This window comes from Antennarius striatus, chromosome 2, assembly GCF_040054535.1.
Source record: "Antennarius striatus isolate MH-2024 chromosome 2, ASM4005453v1, whole genome shotgun sequence".
Lineage (NCBI taxonomy): Eukaryota > Metazoa > Chordata > Actinopteri > Lophiiformes > Antennariidae > Antennarius > Antennarius striatus.
The window spans coordinates 26,253,214-26,274,877 of record NC_090777.1 but is presented as its reverse complement, the minus strand read 5'-3'; the positions used below and the strand labels follow the sequence as shown (position 1 = coordinate 26,274,877).

The following is a 21,664-nucleotide window of genomic DNA, read 5'->3' as shown; positions in this document are numbered from 1 at the left end:
AGCACATGAATTTAAAATTTTCTGACACGATAAATAATTTAATTTCAAATGACCCCATGCATTTTTCATCCTAATAGTTTGTGTACTATTTTTTTCTACTTCTTTAATCCTAATTATATTTTTAACTCTCCAACTTCTGTGGTAAACACCTTATTTAAAAGCACTCACTGAACACAGATTTTAACATTTCTATCACTTAATTGTTAACTAGTAGGTTACTGCGTTACAAGACCGGAAGCCGCCCTGCAGGCTCCCTATTTGTTTATCCAACCGCGAGACGTCGGCCGACAAGCTTACGTCGAACGCGGTGCTGACGTCATCAACCACGCCCTCCCCGCTGACCGAAAACATTTGCGTTCAGACATTGGCTGCGGTGGGACGGGACGGCTAGCACTCCTTTTGAGGTCTCATTCATTAGCAGGGCTCAGCCCACGAAGGTGTTTCGAATATGGTGTGTGGCGGATTCACTTGTTCTAAAAATGCGCTCTGTTCCCTGAATGTGGTTTATATGGTAAGTGGACAAAGATAAAATATCACGCTAAGTTTTAGCAGCTAAGGCTAGCTAGCTTGTGAATGAACTAGCATAATGTTAGTTACATCGCTAAATTACTAATGTTTTCGCCTTTTGCGTTCGCATGCCTCTGTCTTCACCTCACAGATGAGCGTCGGTACGGACTTTAATTTGTTTATTACTCATCACCTACAAACCTTTTTTAGTGTCCGCTAGCAAGCTAGATTGAAATGTAGAATAATAGAGTCCCCAGCCTTTTAACTCAGCTCGCTAGCCTGTTAGCTATCGTCATTGTATGTAAGCAGCCGCCGTTAGCTTGAGGCCAGTTGGCCTAAAATGTCCTTTGGACACACCTGAATGGTTTATCTCTGGTATTGATTCTCTCGTCAGTCTTCACGACTTATCAGAACACAATTTAAGCAGCTAACAGTTGTTTGTGTCGTTGTTGTCATAGTCAGCAGTTTTAGCTAGATTTGATCATTGCTAATACAAACTAAGTGGTGGTTGAACTGAGGACCTGATTAGCAATTTCAATGAAATCCATCAGCGGCATTCATGTAAAAATCGCCCCTCAACCTGTGGAGATACACTTGCTGGAGAACGTTTGGGCATTAGACTGGGTTATCTTCCAACTTTGACCCCACCAGACATGTGAATAGATCATAGATTACCATATCCACACATAGTCTGTATATTGCCATAAAATATAAACCTCTGCTGTCACTTCTAACTCTAAAAATACTTAGAAATGTTACCTTAATCAAGACAAAATCAAGTAGTTGTAAATAAATGTCCGTTGCAGTGTTGGTTAGTTTCAATGACGCGTCACCCTTTTTGTTAACTATTAATTCTTCTTTCTCTTCCTCTCCCATGTTCTTTTCTTGTGTGTGGATCGACGGCATTACATCAATACTTGACTGATTGGTCATGCATTTTTAGGTTGTGCAGATATTTATAGTTATGTGTCATGGACGCACACAAATATTTTACCATGTTATGAATTATTTAAGCCTTTTCTTTTATTTATTTATTTATTTTTCAAGCAGACACACCTCTGTTGTCCCAATTCCTCAAATCTGATGATTTGGTGCCTTTTGATGTTGTTACCGCTAGAAAACAAATCAATTTACTGTCTAACTTACAGATAAAGTAATGATGAAAAGGGAGCTGCGGCCTTTATGTTGGTGTATATATGTTGTCTTAGTTAAATGTATGAAAATATGAAAAACTGACATGTTAAAATAATTATATATGAACTTAGGGGGGTGCTTCTACATCAGTAGTATAGTGGTCAAGTATACATAGAATTAAGACATTTAAAATTAGTTTGTTTATTGCAATAAATCACACCCAAGTTACGTAATCAAGTCATTCAAGAGGATTGAAAAGACTCGATTAAAAGTGACCATTTATGTTAAACTTGTGTGATAAAATTTGATGCTTTGTGAGATGAAGTTACTCAGTGATTAATTTTGAACTTATATTTGTGCTCAGTCATCAGCCTTTGGAACATGTACATGTGCCACCAGTCATGCTGGCAGCTGAGTCACAGACGATGTCATCAGTCTTGTGTGGAACGAGGACAGCGTCAGCAGCACGAGAATATTTACAAAATCGTCGTGGGGCCAGCATCTGTGTTTCTTTCTCATTTGAACTGGAACCGGGATAGAATAGATGTTGTTCTGTCCTCCCTTGCCCATGTGATGCCTGTAATGCGTTCAGTCAGCTGACTCTGGTTAACTTCCTCCTCTGTGCTCCATTCAGCTGGTCGGCCTGCTGCTGATCGGAGTAGCAGCATGGGGGAAGGGGTTTGGCTTGGTGTCGAGCATCCACATCATCGGAGGGGTCATCGCAGTGGGCATCTTCCTGCTGCTCATCGCCATCGTCGGCCTCATCGGAGCAATGCACCACCACCAAGTCATGCTTTTCTTCGTATCCTCCCCATCGCTGGAGTTGATTCAAAAATTCATAGTTAATTACCGCATCAGTAGCACTGAATTGTATACAGTGATTATGTAATGTGTGTGTTTGGTCTGCCTTGTGTGTGTGCATGCCTTGACCTTTTGCTCCCAGTACATGGTCATTCTTTTTGTCGTTTTCCTGTTTCAATTTGGAGTATCCTGTTCTTGCTTGGCGATGAACCGCTCGCAGCAGGTGAGCAATTGTCATCTCTGACCAGACCGCATCTGTTAAGTTTAATGTTTGCTTAACAGTTTTAGGCCTGCAGACTTGAACTGATGTGAAGTCATTAGTCTAAGTTGTTTTATTTGCTTTTCCAGGAAACACTTCTGAAATCCGCTTGGGGCTTGTTGGAAGACAAGGTGAAGATAGACCTGGAGATTCAGCTCGACTGCTGTGGGCTGCTCAACAGCACCGACACCCAGGCGCAGTTTGAAAAAGACCTGCACAACTGCACTGCTGTGAGTCTGCGGTGGTGTTGCTTTATCCGTGTGTGTTTTATATAGTGTGTTTTATAAGCCAGGAGGGTAATTGTATGGTTGAATTGTAAGGTACAGCAGCCGATTAGAGTTAGTGTGTGATTAAACTGCATTTTATTTGTTTCATTCCACTTATACTTCAGAACATTCAAACACTCCGGTTATATTTCTAGTTATACAACACCTCCCACAAATATTTCTCTTAAAAGGTTAAAAGCTGTCCTTCCTGTTGGTCTCAGAATAGATTTTGGCATCTAATACCGGCTTACTGAAGGCTTAACTCATTCTCCTTCCTTTTTTTTTGGCTCTCACTCAGTTATGCAAAAAGAAAAACGTCTGTTACACCTGTGGCGATATGATGCTGATTCACGCATCAGAGGCTCTGAAGATCCTCGGAGGGGTCGGACTCTTCTTCAGCTTCACTGAGGTGAGTGTCCCGTCCTGCACCAGCGAACCCAAACCCATTCCATCGGTCTCAACAGTGCTTCAGACAAAAGAGAGTTTAACATTGCCCTCTGGCTGGACTGATGGCTCTTTGTAGCTTTGTGAATTTATGCTCTTCCATTTTGTTATGCATCTCCATTTGATCGGGAGTCGACCCAAAGGAAATTCCTTGCTGGTTCTGTAATTGTTTACGGTGTCAAATAAAAAGAGCGATCCTGTTAAATGGATCACCATGAAATGTATACTATAGCAGTTATTAGAGTGGAGCTGTCAGCTGAAATCTATATGTGGGAAACACTTGGTCTGTTTGTGAGAGAAAGATGGGCTCCTAAAACGTTTGATGCCGATATTGTGGCTGGACGCCACCACAAATAAACAGATGTATTCAGATGGATTTTTACAATCCTTGTGAGACGGAAGCAAATGGTTGAATGAACTGTGTGAACTAATTCTCCCATTATGAGCAGAGTTTAGTGACACTGAGTGAAATGGTGCACAAAATGAGAACAAATTGCCAGAGGCGAGTAAACAGCGTAGCACAGAAGAAGCTATCGCGTGTGTTTGTGCATCCCAAGCTGAGCACTGGACTACATCAGATGAAATTTTCTCATGCTCTCAACCTTCATGTCTTTATTTTCCCTCCTTTTTTTTCCAATACTTGTGACAGATCCTGGGGGTGTGGCTTGCCGTGCGCTACAGGAACCAGAAGGATCCGCGAGCAAACCCAAGTGCTTTCCTATAGTCCATCCCAGCTACACAGTGCAGCAGACGCAGTTCAAACACACTGATCCACATAGCATCACGCACACCTAGAGGCAGACAGGCATACAACACAGTGCCACACCAACTCCAACAGCACAGAACGGACGAGGACACGTAGCACCCGACCAACACTGAGAAACAAAACACACATCTTCGCTTGAGACTGAGAAACTCCAACAACCCATCACCTGCTCAGAAGTCACGCCAGAGCTCAAGTAGAACACCTGGATACTCATGTATGAAAGGAAAGCTTGTAATACCGACAATCCTGACTTGTTGGTATGGCAACTCACTCTTGATTTGAGTACCAGATTTCCTGCATGTGTCCCAGGCCTGCAGCATCAGGCCCCTTTGTTGATTTTCATTCCTCACACCAACCAGATGCCTGTGTTCTGTGTTCATCAGATAACTTGTATGTACCTTGAAATGTCCCTCTTGTCTCTAATGTAGTGCTGCCGCTAAACGGCAAATATATTCCTCTGGTAATGCTGTCGGTGATGTGTGCGTGCGTTCCCAAACGTGTCCGGTGTGATCGATGAGTTCTCAGGAGTCGGCTGAGGAGGAAAAGGAAGACGCGCACTGGTCTTGTGTTGTAAGGTAGTTTTTATTAATTGTACAGTAGCTAAAGTTCGGACAGGGTTTCTCGTCCCAGCGGACGGGAAGGCGTGTCCAAACGTTTACTTGTACCTTTTGAGAAATGTTTTTCCAGATGCCACAAATGCCAGGACTTGGCAGGAAGCAGGAAAAGGGTTTTCAGTAGTTGCTATTCATTCGGGTTCAAATATTTATGAACTGTAACTGAGCCAACTAACTTATAACGGATATTAGGATGCCGGTGGACTGCAGCCTTGATGTTGTACATAATCTTGTAGAAACCATTCTTAGTGGGTTTGTCATGTAGCTGGTGAGGGTCTCTGAAGGCCACATTACGCCTCCCTGCCTGTGCATCTATCTTTCTTTGTGTCACAGTGATGTTGCTTAGTATAGATTCTGATTGTGCGATGTGGATTCAGGTACGTATCATTGCTTCCTGTGTAACTGGAAGAAAAAAATTGTAAAAAAAAATAATAAAAAATGAATAAGTGCTGTTTGATTTGACAGATTTTGGTAAATTTAAGCCGAAACATCTAATCGCCAGCTTGATTTTTGTTGTCTTATTAATTGTGAATATGTGCACATGGTTTTGACTTATTTCCTTTAAAGGATGTTTTACTTACAATATTTTGAAAGAAAAACAATTCTTTAGTGGAATTATTTTTCTCTGTTGCTGTCAGCTCCTCTTCATCAGTGTTAAGTGGTTTGTAAATAAGTGGTTTGTAAAATGAGACAAAATACCTTTTCAGGATCTATTTAAGTTAAGATTTTTGATGCATTAGGCTGCGATTATGTTGTACAATTAGTACCAAGCTCGCTGTTGAACATTTCTTGTTGTTGGATAATGAAACAAGCTGATTAATTCTCTCTTTTAAGACGTGTTTTCTCTTTGGAATTGCTTTTAACTCACAAAGGTCTAACTGAAACTATAACTACATGTCTTACTTGAACCTGTCGACTCAGCTGATATGGATTTTCCTGCTGCTAGTTTGGAACTATCACGGTGTAAACACACACACACACACTAACATTTCATCAAGTCCTTAGCATCATAATGTTATATTATGCTACTTTTCACTTTGAATTTGTGTGCACTCGTTCTTCAAATGTATCTTGAATTTTTGAGACTTAATTTTGCAAATAATAAAACCTCAAATTGTAAACTGGTTTCTTGGTGTCCTTTTGTCTGTGAAGCTGTTTTCATATTAAAATGTGTCGGCACTGAAAACGTTACCTCTCTGACCACATGATGGCAGCGTAGAGTTTGTGAATCTGCCTTTCCTTTTTCCACCTTCCACTTATTTCAGTTTCCACTAAAATGAACAAACCTCTGAAGATACGCAGTGAATATAAAAACAGGTGGCTTTTTAAAGTGACGATTAAAAGGCGCATTGATTGCAAGTTGCAGGTGGGAACCGTCATTGTTCTCATTTTAAAATGAATCTGGTGAAGCGTCGGCTTTGATTGCCAGAGATATTCCTTCAGAAGGCCATTAATCCCTTCAGCTGGGATGGATCCAGTAATGTGGGGGTGGGGTAGAGAGCAGAAGGAGAGCTCAAGTACATTATGATAGGGAGATCACACACAGGGAAATTATCCTGATACCATCCACCTCAAGGTTATCCTAAATGAGGATAAACTGCTCCTCTGCCATCACCCTAATGGCCTGTGGCAGGCTGTCGCCAACACCGGTACCCATGCTTTCGAGGAAAGGTGTGACATAATGTTTTGCGTTGGTGCGTCCGACCAGGGAGCACCTGCAGGCTCATTTCCTGAGATGTAGGAACGTTTCTATATGCACCGGGTAAGGGTTTTAAGTCAAGCTATTCCAATGGCTAGGGATCAGTGTTTTGAAAGCTGCACCCCCTAGCCTGTCAGCGTGTTCTCCTGAGGGCCCGATGCCAGTCCCCACCCTGTGATGCGTGTCCATATGCCGGGTGTATTAGCTCGGAGAAGCTGCGGAGAATCGCACCGACAGGGATGGCCATCTGTCCTTGGATACGGATATAGCATAAGACTCTGCGAGTGTATGAAGACAGGATCTTAAAACATTTGGTCCATTATATCACAGCGCTGTAATGAATGGGTTTTACCAGGCTTGTCCTATGAGCAGAACTAATTATGTATAGCTTTTCAGCATGGGGCAAAATAAGATGCCACCCAGATCAGTAGGAACCAATAGCTCCTATTAATAGTCCCATTTTCCACTGGTGAAATGGCTGCTGGGATGTTTTGCTTTACATTCTCAACCCCTCAACTCCAAAGTCTGCCCAGCAGCTTATGCATAGGCAGGAATAATTTATAAAAGCCTGGATCTAACCCTTCATCTGGACGCAGGTTTGTGGACACAGTGGCATCATCAGCGGTTGATAGTTTCTATGAAATCCTGCTTTAAGTTATTTATTCATACAGACACCAGTAAATTGTTCCTCAGTCGACCTGAAGAATTCTCCCATAACTGCAGTGATCAGTTATGTTTCCGTTTGTGTTCTCATGTGGAAGCTTTTTTTGTTTTGTTTTTTTCCCAACGGCATCCATCTGCCACGTCTTCCGTCTCCGGCAGGGGTCTCTTCCAGGCCGGAGCAGGATCGCCGAGGCCAAACCTGCGTGGCCTTAATGGGTCTAAATCTGGATCTGGATTCTTCTCACAGCACTGCGAGGACAAACAGGAAAGCAAATCATTCTCATCAGTGAGAGGAGACAAACAGGTCAATATGTTCTATCAATAATGAAACAGAGCGAGGATGCGTGTTGTCGGTCTGCAGAAGGAAGGGAACTCATGGAGGCTGTTAGTCAGAACGGTCTGAGTTTGAATAGAGGTGTTTTTTTTTAACTTAAACATGACATCAAAGTTTTTTGCTTCACTTTCTGCGTGTGAGGTTTGCATTTTGTTTGTCTAAAGACAATACTGCATCCCATAAATGCTGTACACCAGCATCTATTCATCAGTCTCCTATTCCTGCTTATCCTTTGCAGGTGATTCATTTTCTGGAACCGTTTCTGAACAGAACAGAGGGGGTGGAGCCGGACAGGAAGCTGGGTTCAACCAGGACAAGTCGCCAGTCCATCAAAAGACAAGTCATTTCATCCCTACGTTTAATTCAAAGTCACCGATTCCCCTCTGCTGCACGTTTTTGATGATGATGGAGGAACCGGAGAACCCGAGGGGAACCCAGACAGACACGGGTAGAACAGGCAGGGTTGGAAAGGGGTGAGATGGGAGCTCTCCCGATGGCATCGGTGGGGTGTGTCGGACACAAATTGAACCGTGGATGATGGAGAAAATGGTTTTAAAAAGACGCTGGAGGAAATGGAGGAAGAAAATGGAAGATATGAGGTGAAGAATTCAGGTTTATGGAACATTAAACATAAATGTGTCTTCCTGGTGAGGAGACATCAAATCTTTATGAATAAATCTTGGTTCAGTGTTTGGGATACAGACACCAGAACAGACAGACTCTTGAAAATGATCACCTCATTAGTAGTAACCACCAATCCTCCCCCCACACGGAGTCATCAGAAAATAAACCTCCCACACGCGTACCGTCATACATTGCACTTGCAGAACAGATTATTAGTTTTTATGCTAATGCATGTTGCTCAAACCGTATTAGCATTGAATGATAAACACATTTCTTTGCAGTGTTTGTTTTTGTCTGATTAATCATCACTTATGTGAGCGGGCGGAGCTTATCCGCCTGTTGTGATGGATAGAAGTCCACAAACAATGAGTCCAGTCTGGTGTTTGATCATCGCAAACAAAGCAGCGCTGCCCGTCCACACGGAAGGATTTATTATAGTGGATGTATATTTGTATATAAGGGAACCATGGCAAAAGTATGGTGTTGCATCTCAAATCAAGTGTTAGGCTCAAAATAAATCCATATCTAAAACAAGCAGAGTGTGAAAAATCAATCAAGATCAATGTGACTGGGGAATTTGTGGGAAGTGTTGCTAGGGAGGAGAATGCAGAGTGTGGAAGGAGAGAGAGAGAGAGAGGAAGAGAGAGTAAGACCTCTTCTTCTCTACAAAGTGCAGATTAAAGTGACCTCCAGACCCGGGCCTCTGATGTTTCTCTAATTAGCTTGTCTCGCCGTTCTGATAAACGACACCGAGGCGGCGAACTCCTCTGCTCCTTAAAGCTTCGTTCACACCTTCGCAACCTGACGCTGAACATGAAGGGGATGGATGTCATTGTGGCGTCAGTGTGCATACGGATCTCATCTGTATCCGGATTGGGAGTCAGAAAAACAAGCAGATTCCTCTTTTGCTAACCCAGGAAGGAACACGCTCAGAGGTGTTGCAGATCTGTTTAAAGGTCAGAGCTATGATTTTGCGTTTCGATCCAGGAAATCTGAAGAGACGGTTCTCAAGACATCGCAATGTGCTTGATCCTAAAAGACAAAAGACAGAGAGCTGAGATGCAGACACCGAGACGTAACGACCCTGAGTCATGATTTGTGAGCTCCACTTCAAACCGGCTGTGTTCTCAACCACGCAAAACATTCTTTCACCACCATCAACCACCTCAGACATCTGGCTCAATGTCCAATATCTGACAATAATACAGTACATATTAATCAGAGTGACATAACTCCTATTATTAAGCGCTGCCATGTTGGGTAGAAAGACAAGTTAAAACCTTTTTGTCTCAGCCTGTAAATGACAATCAAAAGTCACAACACTGTCTCACCAAACTTGTGCTGAGGTCATGGACAGATCTGGATTCTCCATCATTATTTCCTATTATTTCATCCAGATTGTGTGTGAATCTGGCTGACATCAGGTACAGTAAAGTGTAGGACATCCAGACTCAGGAACTATTTCTTTCCCTCCACCATCAGACTCCTTAACAGTTGATAGTACTTCATAAAAGTTCAACCTAAGGCTACAACCATCATGCACGCTGTGTAAATAACTGTCAAGATGCACCAGTATGTATAGCATTTGTAGTAGTTTCTTTGTTTTATTATATATATGGACAACTCCAATGTCATTAAGTGCGGATGGTAAAGTCCATTGTACATTTTCATTGTATAGAAAAACCCTGTTTATTTACTGTGCACATGACAATAAACACTTTGAATCCCTGAAGCCTTAAAATCCTTGAATCCTTGAATGAAATATAGCGTGTGCTACGTGCTGTGTTTGTTTATGCTGTTTGTTCAGGTTGTAGTGATGATGGAGGTGCAGGAGGTATTGTGTTTTTAAAGGATGCTTATGTATTTTCACTAAGCATAATGTTTTTAATTTATTTCTACATTATGTATTTGACACCTTTATTTATGAAATCTACTATAAAGATAAATGTCTTTTACGTTTTCCTCGTGGATTCTTATAATTCATGTGTGTGAATGAGAGGGACCCAAGTGGAAGAGTGAGGTCACAGGGAGAAGAGATCAAGAAGGTGGAGGATTTTAAGTACTTAGGGTCAACAGTCCAGAGCAATGGAGAGTCTGGAAAAGAGGTGAAGAAGCGTGTTCAGGCAGGATGGAACGGGTGGAGGAAAGTGTCAGGTGTGATGTGTGATGGAAGAGTTTCAGCTAAAATGAAAGGAAAGGTGTACAAAACTGTGGTGAGACCAGCAATGTTGTTTGGTCTAGAGACAGTGTCACTGAGGAAAAGACAGGAGACAGAGCTGGAGGTAGCAGAGATGAAGATGCTGAGGTTCTCTCTGGGAGTGACCAGGAAGGATAGGATCAGGAATGAGTACATCAGAGGGACAGCACATGTTAGAGGTTCTGGAGATAAAGTGAGAGAGGCCAGACTGAAGGTAGCTGGTGTGAGAGAAGAGGATGCAGAAGACAGGGTTAGATGGAGGACACTGATTCGCTGTGGCGACCCCTGAAGGGAGAAGCCCAAAGGAGAAGAAGATTCCATAATTCCCATCCTCTACTGAAGCCGACACAGCGTCGCTCCTGAACGAGCTCCGGTTCGTACTTCGCGGGTTCCGGGCGCACGCACGCGTGGCCGCAGCGCGTGCACGCGTCGGCAGGGAGAGATCAGCACCCTGGACAGCGGCTGGTCGCTCAATAACAAAGCAAGCGGCTCCATCCCAGTCCGGCTGCTGGGAGCGCTGGGAGAGGCGCATCAGACACGGATGGATGAGCAGAGACAAACAGCGATTTGTTTACAGCATGGCAAGCTTTCTTCTTCTTCTTTTTCTTCTTCTTCTTTCTCCCTGTTCCGGAAGTAGCTGCTGCGTTGGTTCAATCTCCAAGCCGACCATTTCGAGGAGGAAAATCAGCGCCAGCAGTATCCTCACCACCATCTATCTGATCCAATAATCAATGCCATTACTGCTGTGTAATTGCTCTCGGATGTGAAGACATCTCCAGTTTTTTTTTTCTCCCTCATTAGAAAAATCGCAGGGTGCCTTTTTTTATATATATATTTATTTATTTATTCCGCTTCTCTTTGACATTTCAGCGGATTTTGGGCTCGCAGCGAAATGCTGAGGGACATCGAGCGAAGATGGGAAACATGGTGCTTTCGGGTGTTTTTGTCTTGCCATGTTTCCAGCTAGGCTCCCGGACATGCAAATGAAAAGGATTGTGTTTCTGGTCTCGGCGTGGATTGACGAGGATTGTTCGTGGATCAACCTAAGGAGCATCCAATAAATAAAGAAAAAAGGACATGGAATAGATATAAGGGAGGAAAATGGACAGTGATCCGACGTTTGGGATACACAATAAAAAATAATAGGCATCAAACTTCCATTTTTCCATCTTTTTTTTTTTTTTTTTTGGATTATGATTCTTGACACGAGTCCCAGATGTGACTGTATGGATGGAATGTCGTTGTCTTTTACATCCCATCATCTCCTGGTTCCCGGCTCGGTGTTGCTCTCTCTTCCTCTCGTCCACTCTCTCTCAGTCTTCTGCTTCGGGTAGCAAAACATGTAGGCTATTTTCTGCTGCAAGCCCAGCGCATGTGAAAAAAGAGGAGCCTTTGAGAGCAACGGAGAAGGGGGGGAGAAAAAAAAAAAATGGACCGTGGACATCCAAAACCGTGCGTTGTGTTTTTGGGGTGCGGTGGAAGAGGCATCTAGACGGTGTTTGTTGACTGGTTTGAAGTGATGAATATTAACGGAGAGTGTCGGCCAGGCTGGAAGGGAAAAATCTTTCATCTGCATTGACTTAGATACACATGCCATCAGTGGGGCGAGAGCCTTTATTCCCCTGGATCAGAACCAAGAATGAGCCCGTTGTGAAATAATAATAATAATAATAATAATAATAATAATAATAATAATAATAATAATAATAATAATAATAATAATAATAATAATAATAATAATAATAATAATAATAATAATAACTCTGGCGGGTTCTGTATGTAGCCAAACATGTTCAAGTATCGGATCCGCATGTTTTTTAATGAACTGAAAGTCTTGGTGTTTATGCGATCCGATTCGAGACAGTCCGGCTCAGACCCAGATAGACGGACCGGCACCATGAGAGGTTTGGGGATGGGCGGCTGCGGTTGGCCGCCTTTCGTCGACTGCCATTCCCGCGACGATGAGGAGGAGTACTACGGCAGCGACCCGCGGCCCCGGAGCCTGGCGTTTGAGGACAAGGAGCCCAAGCTGCAAGTGGGCCTGGACGCCGTGTCTCTGGCCAGCACCGCCAGCAGCATGCGGACCCCCCAGTGCCGGATCTGTTTCCAAGGCCCAGAGCAGGTATATAATAGAGAATGGTTCCACATCCACAGACCCAGTTTTGTTCCACATCTCTGTGGGGAGAGCCTGTGGAGGCATTTCACCGTGAATCAATTGTTCCTCTTCAGTTATAGGGGAAGTTGTCATTTTTAAATCATCACACCTGCCATTTTGATTTTTTTTTTTTCTCATATGAATCACAAAGGATCTAAGATTCACTGGAGCTACTACAACACCACCCCCCCCCCTCTCTCTCTCCTCTTCTTCTCCACCACCACCCTGTCCTACATCTCTTTCTCCCACCCACCTTCCCCTCAACTGCCTTCTGTGGAAAAAAAAAAAAAACAATCTAGGATAAAGGCTCTGTTACAAAAATAGTCAAATGGTTTTTATTTACACGGCTCTTTCTTTTTTACAAATCCTTGCAGATGGTGATGCGTTCTGTCCTCACGCCTCCCCGTTCAGAGGCGGCTATTGTCCCTTTTTTTTTTTTTTTTTTTAATTTCTCAAAAGATGATCTAGTTGTCTACATAACACTGTTTTCATATAAACTAATCAGCGGTGGTGGAGAGAGGGAACAGTTCCCACACATTTGAAATCTGGCCAGCATAGCAACAAAGAAAGTTAGCCAATTAGGTCTGCAGGATGACAAATGGAACGAGAAGGATTGCATGAGTCACAATCATTTTGTAAATCAACTCCCACCCCACCCTGTCTGCATGTGTCACCACGCGGGATGATCAGCTATTGATTGATGCCACGCTTCCCGGCCATGGCGGCTGCACGGGTCGACTGTGACGATGCTAAAGTCAGATAAATGTGTTTATCTCTGTCTGTCGCCGTTGCTTGAAACAAAACAACAACTCTGGTCTGAGGCCAACAAATGTTGATCCAACCAGATGTGCAGAAAACCTGCTCCACCTGGCTCCGCAGGTAGTCGAAAAGTCTGAGATAATTACAAACACTGTAAATCCTGTTGGTGCACAGATGGTTATTACCATTTAGTCACTTCCCTAAGATAGGCCAATGGCGTTATTACAGCCCATGTGCTAATTTACGACAGCTGCCTTGTTTCTTTCTGTTTGCGAGAGCCGTTTGAAGTGGAGAGCGACGGGACGGAGTGTAAATCTGTTCCAGCCTTGTTACGGGTTAAAAAGTCATTGGATGCTGCAGACGAGGGGTCGACCTCGGTTTTCCCCGTCTAGTCCCAGTGAGACATCTGGGCTGGCTTCAGACTCTCCGGCAAGGTGACTCATTGTGCAACATGGCTGTGAGCTACAGACAAAGAGCGAGCAAACAAAGCACTGAGGGAAAACCCTGAGACTCCTCCATCAACTCGTCTCTGTGATGTCGCCTCCACAGCGCTCAGTTTCCCCCCACGTCTGGGGTTAAAGTAAACCTCCTCGGGTGGCGTGTGGCGGAAGCACACGTTTGCCATTTTACAGTTATTTCATTATTCAAGCGGGTCACAACAGGGGCCAGGATAATGTCTCCGTCAGCGTGCCAATTACCTACAGACATAATCACCTAGCTCTGTGGGCTGCATTGAGTATGAATCCTTATTAACTGTCTGTCAAAGCCATCAGTGTGTGTCGTGGTGGTGCGGCGGCTGATTCCACTTAACGCTGTCTGGATTCGTTGGTGTCGTGCCGGAGCCCGCCGGAGGGGCCGGCTGTGTCGGGGTCGCGTGTAAAAACAAGTATGTTGGAGGAGGTGGAGGTGGTGGTGGTGAGGTGGTGGTGGTGATCACCCCTACCTGCCCTTTTCACATGTAATATCCAGCAGCGTGTTTCCACAGCGACGCACACCCGGGAGCTCAGAGGCCACTTCCACTCTGGAGTTGTGTCTAAAGGTTAGAGCCAGGGAGGAACGCCGTTTGCAGTCGTAGCAGTGACACGACAAATTAACACCTTCATGACTCGTGAAGTGGCCGAGAGGGGCAAAACCCACGCCGGGGTATTTGTGGTTAGTCGTCTCAGTTAGCGTTTGTGCAACTGACGTAGCTTCCTGCTATTTAACGTGGTGTTTAAAGACGCTAAAGAGTCGCGCTGATGCTCTAGTGATGTTTTCCGTCTCAGAAATGACCTTTGACCCTGTCGTTATTTGTATTCAATGCACAGTTCTGCAAATGTGATTATACTTATTTCCAAGCTGTTTTCTAGCATTTATATCTTCAGTCCAGTCCAGAATGATCCTTTACGTTTGTAATTGGGTCAGTTTTTGCCTCACACACACACACACACACACACACACACACACACACACACACACACACACACACACACACACACACACACACACACACACACACACACACACACACACACACACACACACACACACACACACACACACACTCTGATGCAGATGTTCTAGTTTTATTTTATCTCATGCTGCTCATTCAGTTTGTTTTTCACTCTGTGTTGCCTTCAAGTACAGGAATTGACTTTAAAATGTCGTAGCACATTTAAGGAGTCCCTGAATCGTCCCATTTCATGGGTAGTGAAGCGTTCTTGAGCTCATAAGTATTTCTTTACCTAGCTTGTTAGCAAGGTCAATGCTAATCGACCACATTAATGACATTCCAGGTCAATCTTCAGGCAAGAGGTGATATCTAATAGAATATTATGCATTATGTCGTATTTTAAAGGCATAAACCTGACATTAAGGCTCCTCCTCCATGTTCCTGTATGACGTCAATGTCGGGAAGTTGAGGAGCAAAATTTTTTGTAGACTTTCCCAATTGCTTTTTCCGACACGACCCCATCGTTCATGGGAAATTTCCTAGCAGGAGACTGATTTCTCCGTTTACTCTGACGCCACATAAGTGCACTATTAGAGCCTCCGAATGGAAAAGATGCATTACACAGGCAAAAATAATTAGAAAAAAAAATCTGTTTTACTTCCATCTTCATTTAGTTCATTGCTGTAGGATTCAATTAGATTTGACTACATTATGAGAATTTCATCGCTTTTTATTTGCCCCCCCCCTGCAAGTGTCAAGTCTTTATTAGTGTCACTGCTTGGAACTCTGATCCAGTAAATGTCACGTTTTTCCTTTATGGTTCCTCTCATTCAGAATATCAACTTCATTTGCACAGAACATTTTCTTTTGCATCGAGCTGAAATTAGATTTCAGGACCTGAAGGTTGTTTTGCAGATACCTAAAAAACAATTATATTCTCATCGTTAGTGGACATCCATTAAAACAATATCCCTCACACCTTCATATTAGTTTTTCAAAATAAAAGTCACCCACGTCTTGATTTTCAGTAGTTGTGAGGCTGAAACAAAAGTTCATCAGCATTTCATTCAAGAGGCTCAGTGCTTTTATTTTTTTACATATGAATATATTTAATGGGTGACATAAATCTATACAGTCGCTTAATTGTCATTCAAGGAGCAACTCCTGAAAGCACTCCTCTTGATTTTAGAATTAGGGCATAAATTTAGATGAAATTATCGTCGTCAAACGTATCACATTTTCTGCTTAAGCAGCTTCTCCTCGAGGTGATGTTTAAATTCATTATTACAACCTTTAAATGTCTGGTTTCCAGTTGATCATGGCATTAGCATTCACACATACACACACACACACACACACACACACACTCCTCCACGACAGCTTGACATTTTAGAAATGTTTGCTTTCATATGGTTTTTATTTAGTTTCTCGTATGCTCCTGACCTTCTCTGTGTTATCTTTATAATGTCATCAGGCAAGTTATTTTAAAGTTTATGAGTGGCGTGTGGCTCATCTACCAAACACAATCTTTTATGCAGCGGGACATTTGAAGTTTTTTATTATAAGTGGGAAGGTCAAACGGGTCGGATGGGAGAACGACAGGACAGAAAAACAACCCCAGTCACTATTTGAGTCAAATAGCTTGTTAGCTTTGATAATCTCGGAATCTACATTGGAAGGATATTCCTTTTGTATTTTTAAGCAATTAATTAATTGTGTCAACAAACAGTGATGGGGAATAAAACGTGAGTCAAGCCCATCTGTGGTGAGTGACTCCCGTTTTGTTAATGATGGATTTTTAATGAGCACTGTTATCAATTCAGAGACAATCACTTACGTTGATTTTACTATTTTCTTTATTACATGGACAAGCAACATAAAGTTAATCTTGTAATGTTTTTTTTTGTTGTTGTTTCAAGTTGTACCGTAATTGGATCCTGTTTACAAATTAAAATAATCTTTATGTGATAAATTGGTAGGAAAAGAGTTATTTGCTTTCTTTTAGAGGAATCCACTCCCTTTAGATTAAGGTTAAGCAGCTTGTTAGCTTTGTTCATCAAGGAATTTTCATTGGAGGAATATACCTTTTGCATTTTAATTAATTAAAGCCCTGTTTGCAGTATTTTATCTGATTTAGTTAGCTGCATTTTTAAACAAACGTTATTTCATAATCAAACTAAACAAGGGTGTTATGATGTGCAAGGCTACTGGGAAAATACTCTGTTGATGTTCTTACAAAGAGCTGAATGAGTGGATTGAGCCAATTATTCTAGCTGAGTTTAACATGAAGGTGAGGATGAAACAGCCTGGCTATGAAAGATAACGACATGATATATATTGACGGTGTTTTTAAGTTAGCAGTGCTTGCTCAAAAAAGCTAAGTTAATATAAGGTAAGCTAAGTGTCTCTAGCTTCATATTAATCAGACGGTGTTGGTTTCGTGTGTCAGGCTGCAGCAGCTCGTCTCTCCTTCATCACAACACTGTTGTTTGAAAGGCTTTGAATCTGATGTGATTCGTGAGCGACGACATGAACGGGTTCAGATGTGTCTGACAAAATAGATGTTTGACAGTGAACGGTACCGACAGGCCGGGCCGGCCATGCTTAATGTGACCAATGTGCCAACAGGCTGCGGATGTTGTTGGGTTGAGAGACAGTGGCAAAGAATACATCAGACAAAGAGCAGGTTTTGCCATTTTTATATGTCAGAATTATATTTAATTTCATCTGACTTCAGTGGAATTTATTATATGGACAGACACCACCTTTTTCTACGTGTTATACATGTATATCTATTTTTAAGTATGTTGTATTTTTTATTGTTTTATTTTATCCGCTTCCAGAGGGCCACACGCAATAAATGGGGAAACGGGGATACAAATAAGTAAACAAATAAACACAACGATGCCCGAAGTGCTGCAAAACATTCGGCAAACAAAACCAAGCGAATACATTAAAATAAATTTGAATAGACAAAAACAAGTAAAGCATGAAATTAAATTAAAAGCTAATTATAAAAACAACTGAGTCTTTAACGCAGTTTAACTGTCGACTTTTACAAGAAATGCATGTTTTTCACAAAACGTTCAATGTAGTTCTGTTTATTGCAGGAAGAGGGCGACAAATATTTTTTTTAAACTCATTTTTTTCTCTGTGTAATATGACCTGGAGGTCTCATTAGATAAATTGTATTCACGCGTTTTTCTTGAGTAAAATAATGTATTTTAGAAAGCATCTAAACATCCTTTATCCAGTGATTTGTTTACTACTTCCTGCATGGAGGTAATTTCTCTGGAGATATTGGATCTTGATGGAAAAAAAATCAGGCATATTTAGGCGGCTGGTGTCCATGAGCGTTTGTACTTTAATGTGGATTCAGATAATATTGGTTGATCCTGAAGAACGTCAACAACATGCGGATATTTGGAGAAGCTTCTGACATTTACGGTAATCCTAAGTGGGTTTGATTTTGGAAGCGTTAGATAAATTAAAGGAGACTGCTGTATTTGCTTTTCTCAATGCCATTGTACTTTGTTTGCTTGTTTGTTTGTTCATCGGATAGGTTTCTCACAAATAAACATTTTATGGAGGAGATGGCCCGCTTTACAATTTTGCCTCAGTCTGATCCAACTCTTGGAAATCTACCTAAAGAAGGCATCTTCTTGTAAACTAAACATGTCATGTGATATTGTAATTACAATATGGTGACCAGGAATATATTCATGGTTTTTACTTTTTACCGTATTCCTATTCTTAAAAAATCTTCTTCTTCTTTTTTTTTTCACAGACGCCAAATTCACTGAAACAGAACACAACTGCTTACATTATTTTTGGCACTGTAATCGCACTGATTGTAAGGCGCACCTTCAATGAATGGCCTATTTTAAAATGGTTTTCACTGGATTATAAGGTGCACTGTTGGTTTTTGAGAAAATTAAAGGCTTTTAGGTGCGCCTTATAGTGCGGAAAAAAAACTGGTATTGATGGTGACTCATTCAGCTGACTTCTTTCTGCTGTTCTGTTTGTGTCCTTTAGGGGGAGCTGCTGAGCCCCTGTCGCTGTGACGGCTCGGTGCGCTGCACCCATCAGCCTTGCCTCATCCGCTGGATCAGCGAGAGGGGATCCTGGAGCTGTGAGCTCTGCTACTTCAAGTACCAAGTCCTGGCCATCAGCACCAAGAACCCTCTGCAGGTAACGTGATGTCAAACCTGCAGCACGAAAACGCTCAATGTCACATAAATCATCACAGTATAATGAGTTGTAGAACCTGGGCCCCCCCAGCTCTCACATTGTCCCCATTCAGATGAGTGTGACTCAGGCTTCACATGGGATTCAGCTCACAAAGCATGGCTCAATTCATTTCTGTTTGGCTCTGCGTCCTCTTCAGTTTCCTTCGCGTCCAACGTTATTTTTGATTCTGGGCTTTGGATAAACATCACGCAAACAAGAGGGTGATCGTCTGGTGAATATGTAAAACCCTTCTTGACATTCAGGTAGACACAAATGCTTTCATGCTCCGCGAGGCTTAAATGTTTAAAATTCATGAGTCATTCAGGAAGGGCGATTTTATTGTACACTGCTGACTGAGACGTTTTGAACGCCGTATACGACACGCAAACGCTGCCAAGAAGAGAACAAACGCTCCACACAACACCCTGTTTCACCGCCGCATCACCATCACCCCTCCGAGTCAACGAGGTTTGATCAGGTCTAGAAGGAAATGTGTTGAAATTCATTTTTTTTAAAAACAATTTTTTTGACATCTTCTCATTCAAATTGGCAGAAAATATATTTTTAGATGCAGACAACAGAATTCTGTAGGGAGGTTTTGTTGTATTTCAGCCCTTTGTGTAAATGTTTCCCTGTGGGGATGGAGTAACTGAGTACTTTTACTTTGAGTACTTTGAGAAACTTCTAGCTAAGAGATTCCATTTTTTGCTGCTTTAGATTTAAGATGCTGCCGATTTTAGATTTTTTTTGTTTTGATTTGTGCGATCTTTTTGCTACAAAATTCCGTCTTAGCATTTTCAGTCACACTTTCTGTGATGAGGACGTTAAAGTGTATCATAAAGCGTTATGTCTTCACTCATAAACACACATAATGCTTCCTGATGATCAACAGCCGTAAGGCATTCTAGTGTCTAATGGTTGGAACATTTTTGCACCATCTGTACATTTTATTCCTTATGTCTTACAGCTTTTTCAAAATTGTCTAATTGATATTGATTGATTTACCTTGGACAAAAAGGAAACCCACATGAAAGAATCTTCAGATATGAGCAGAATAATCCTGGATGTTGTGCAGGGCAGGACTTTAACTTGTACTCTGATATAACTTGTATTTACTTCAACAAAGGAGGTGATTTCTTCTCCCACCTCTGGTTTAATCCTGATTCTCCTTCTCAGTGGCAGGCCATCTCACTGACGGTGATTGAGAAGGTGCAGATAGCAGCCATTATCCTGGGTTCCCTTTTCCTCATCGCCAGCATCTCCTGGCTCATCTGGTCGTCCCTCAGCCCCTCAGCCAAGTGGCAACGTCAGGACCTGCTCTTCCAAATCTGCTACGGCATGTACGGCTTCATGGACATCGTCTGCATAGGTAAAGATGGACGCTAAGATATAAAACGTCCGCTGCAGCTTTTTTAGACAAGATGCATGAGAACAACAGCACCGCATGAAAACATGGGTGCAGCAGAAGGTTTAGGTGTCAGAGGATGAAGGGATGCATTATGTAACAAAGGAGGAGGATGCGCTCTGCAACCACACAAACGTACTTTTAACAAGCATAGGTTGCATTATGCAAGGACAAACAAACACGGTGCAGTAAAAATATTCAGCTCACATTCTGTTGGTTGTTAAGGTCGTGCAAGATTAAACAGGGAATAGACTACAGAGGCAGATGGTGAACATGTAGCAGATGACAACTACACTAAAAACAAAGCAAATTTTGATGATGCTGCAGAGAACAGGGCTTCATGCACCGGGACCAACCTGGTGGACGGTTCTAGTGTAAGTTGACTCCACTGTGAACAGATGGCATCAGATATCTGCACCATGATTATTGCCAAAAGGAGGGTTGCTGTGATGCTGACTGCAGCTTGCAGAGCGAAATATTTAAAGCAAAGCTGTGTGGAATTCACGCACCATCCTTCTCTTTATGCTTCTTCTCCTTCCTGCCCAGGCCTCATCATCCACGAGGGTTCGTCAGTGTATCGGATCTTCAAACGATGGCAGGCTGTCAATCAGCAGTGGAAAGTACTGAACTATGAGAAATCAAAGGATCTGGGCGACCCGGTGAGTTCGAACAGCAAGACGGGGGGTCGCGGCTCTCGCAGTAACCCCCACGGACTGGCCAGCAGCGGCGGCGGTCGACAGAGCAGGAGGTTAAGAACTATTTTGAACCACCACTGTGGATACACCATCTTGCACATCCTGAGCCAGCTGAGGCCCAACGACCCGCGGATCCGAGCCGCCGCCAACCGGGAGGTGGTGATGAGGGTAACCACCGTATGAGGCGGACAGGCGACGGGCCTCGTCCTCATGGAAGGATGTAAATGAGGGGGGGGGGGGCCTTCTCATGGACCTCGTGTTAAAGTGTAAAGACGATGTGGGAACAGACAGGTTCTTTCTTTCCTACTACAAGAGGAAGCCAGAGGCTCCTTTACAATAAATAAAGACATGATGAAAATAAGGACGAAATAGCTTATAAGGACATTAAGTATGAGACGTGAGGGGGGGTTGGGATGGGGGGTGTAAACAGGCTTTATAACCTAATCCAAGATGGTGAGACGTTTTTCCAGTTCAATATCAGGTCACACCGTTTTATTTAATTTCATCTTCTCGGTTTTATTTTTATCTCTTCTTTTTGTTTCTTTTTTACTCCTTGCTTTTGTACGGATGTATGATTTTAGAGAAAATCATGTAACTCCATACAAGCCAAGCTTTTCCAGACAACAATGTGTAACGATCTTTGTTTCTACGAGCTAACGAGATGCTGGCAATTAGACCGA

General features: G+C 42.6%; 2 protein-coding genes across 2 annotated transcripts; both read left to right on the top strand.

Annotated features, from left to right (window-relative positions):
• Positions 1–366: 366 nt before the first annotated feature.
• On the top strand, positions 367–5,907 carry tspan31 (tetraspanin 31). Its single transcript, XM_068330597.1, has 6 exons — positions 367–511; positions 2,276–2,443; positions 2,585–2,665; positions 2,791–2,931; positions 3,266–3,376; positions 4,061–5,907. Exons 1-6 carry the CDS (start codon positions 449–451, stop codon positions 4,133–4,135), a joined length of 639 nt encoding a protein of 212 aa, XP_068186698.1. The 5' UTR covers positions 367–448; the 3' UTR covers positions 4,136–5,907.
• Positions 5,908–12,097: 6,190 nt separating this feature from the next.
• On the top strand, positions 12,098–21,360 carry marchf9 (membrane-associated ring finger (C3HC4) 9). The gene is made up of 4 exons (XM_068342702.1): positions 12,098–12,430; positions 18,690–18,845; positions 20,061–20,253; positions 20,836–21,360. The coding sequence occupies exons 1-4, from the start codon at positions 12,098–12,100 to the stop codon at positions 21,165–21,167; spliced, it is 1,014 nt and encodes a 337-aa protein (XP_068198803.1). The 3' UTR covers positions 21,168–21,360.
• The last annotated feature ends 304 nt before the right edge of the window (positions 21,361–21,664 follow it).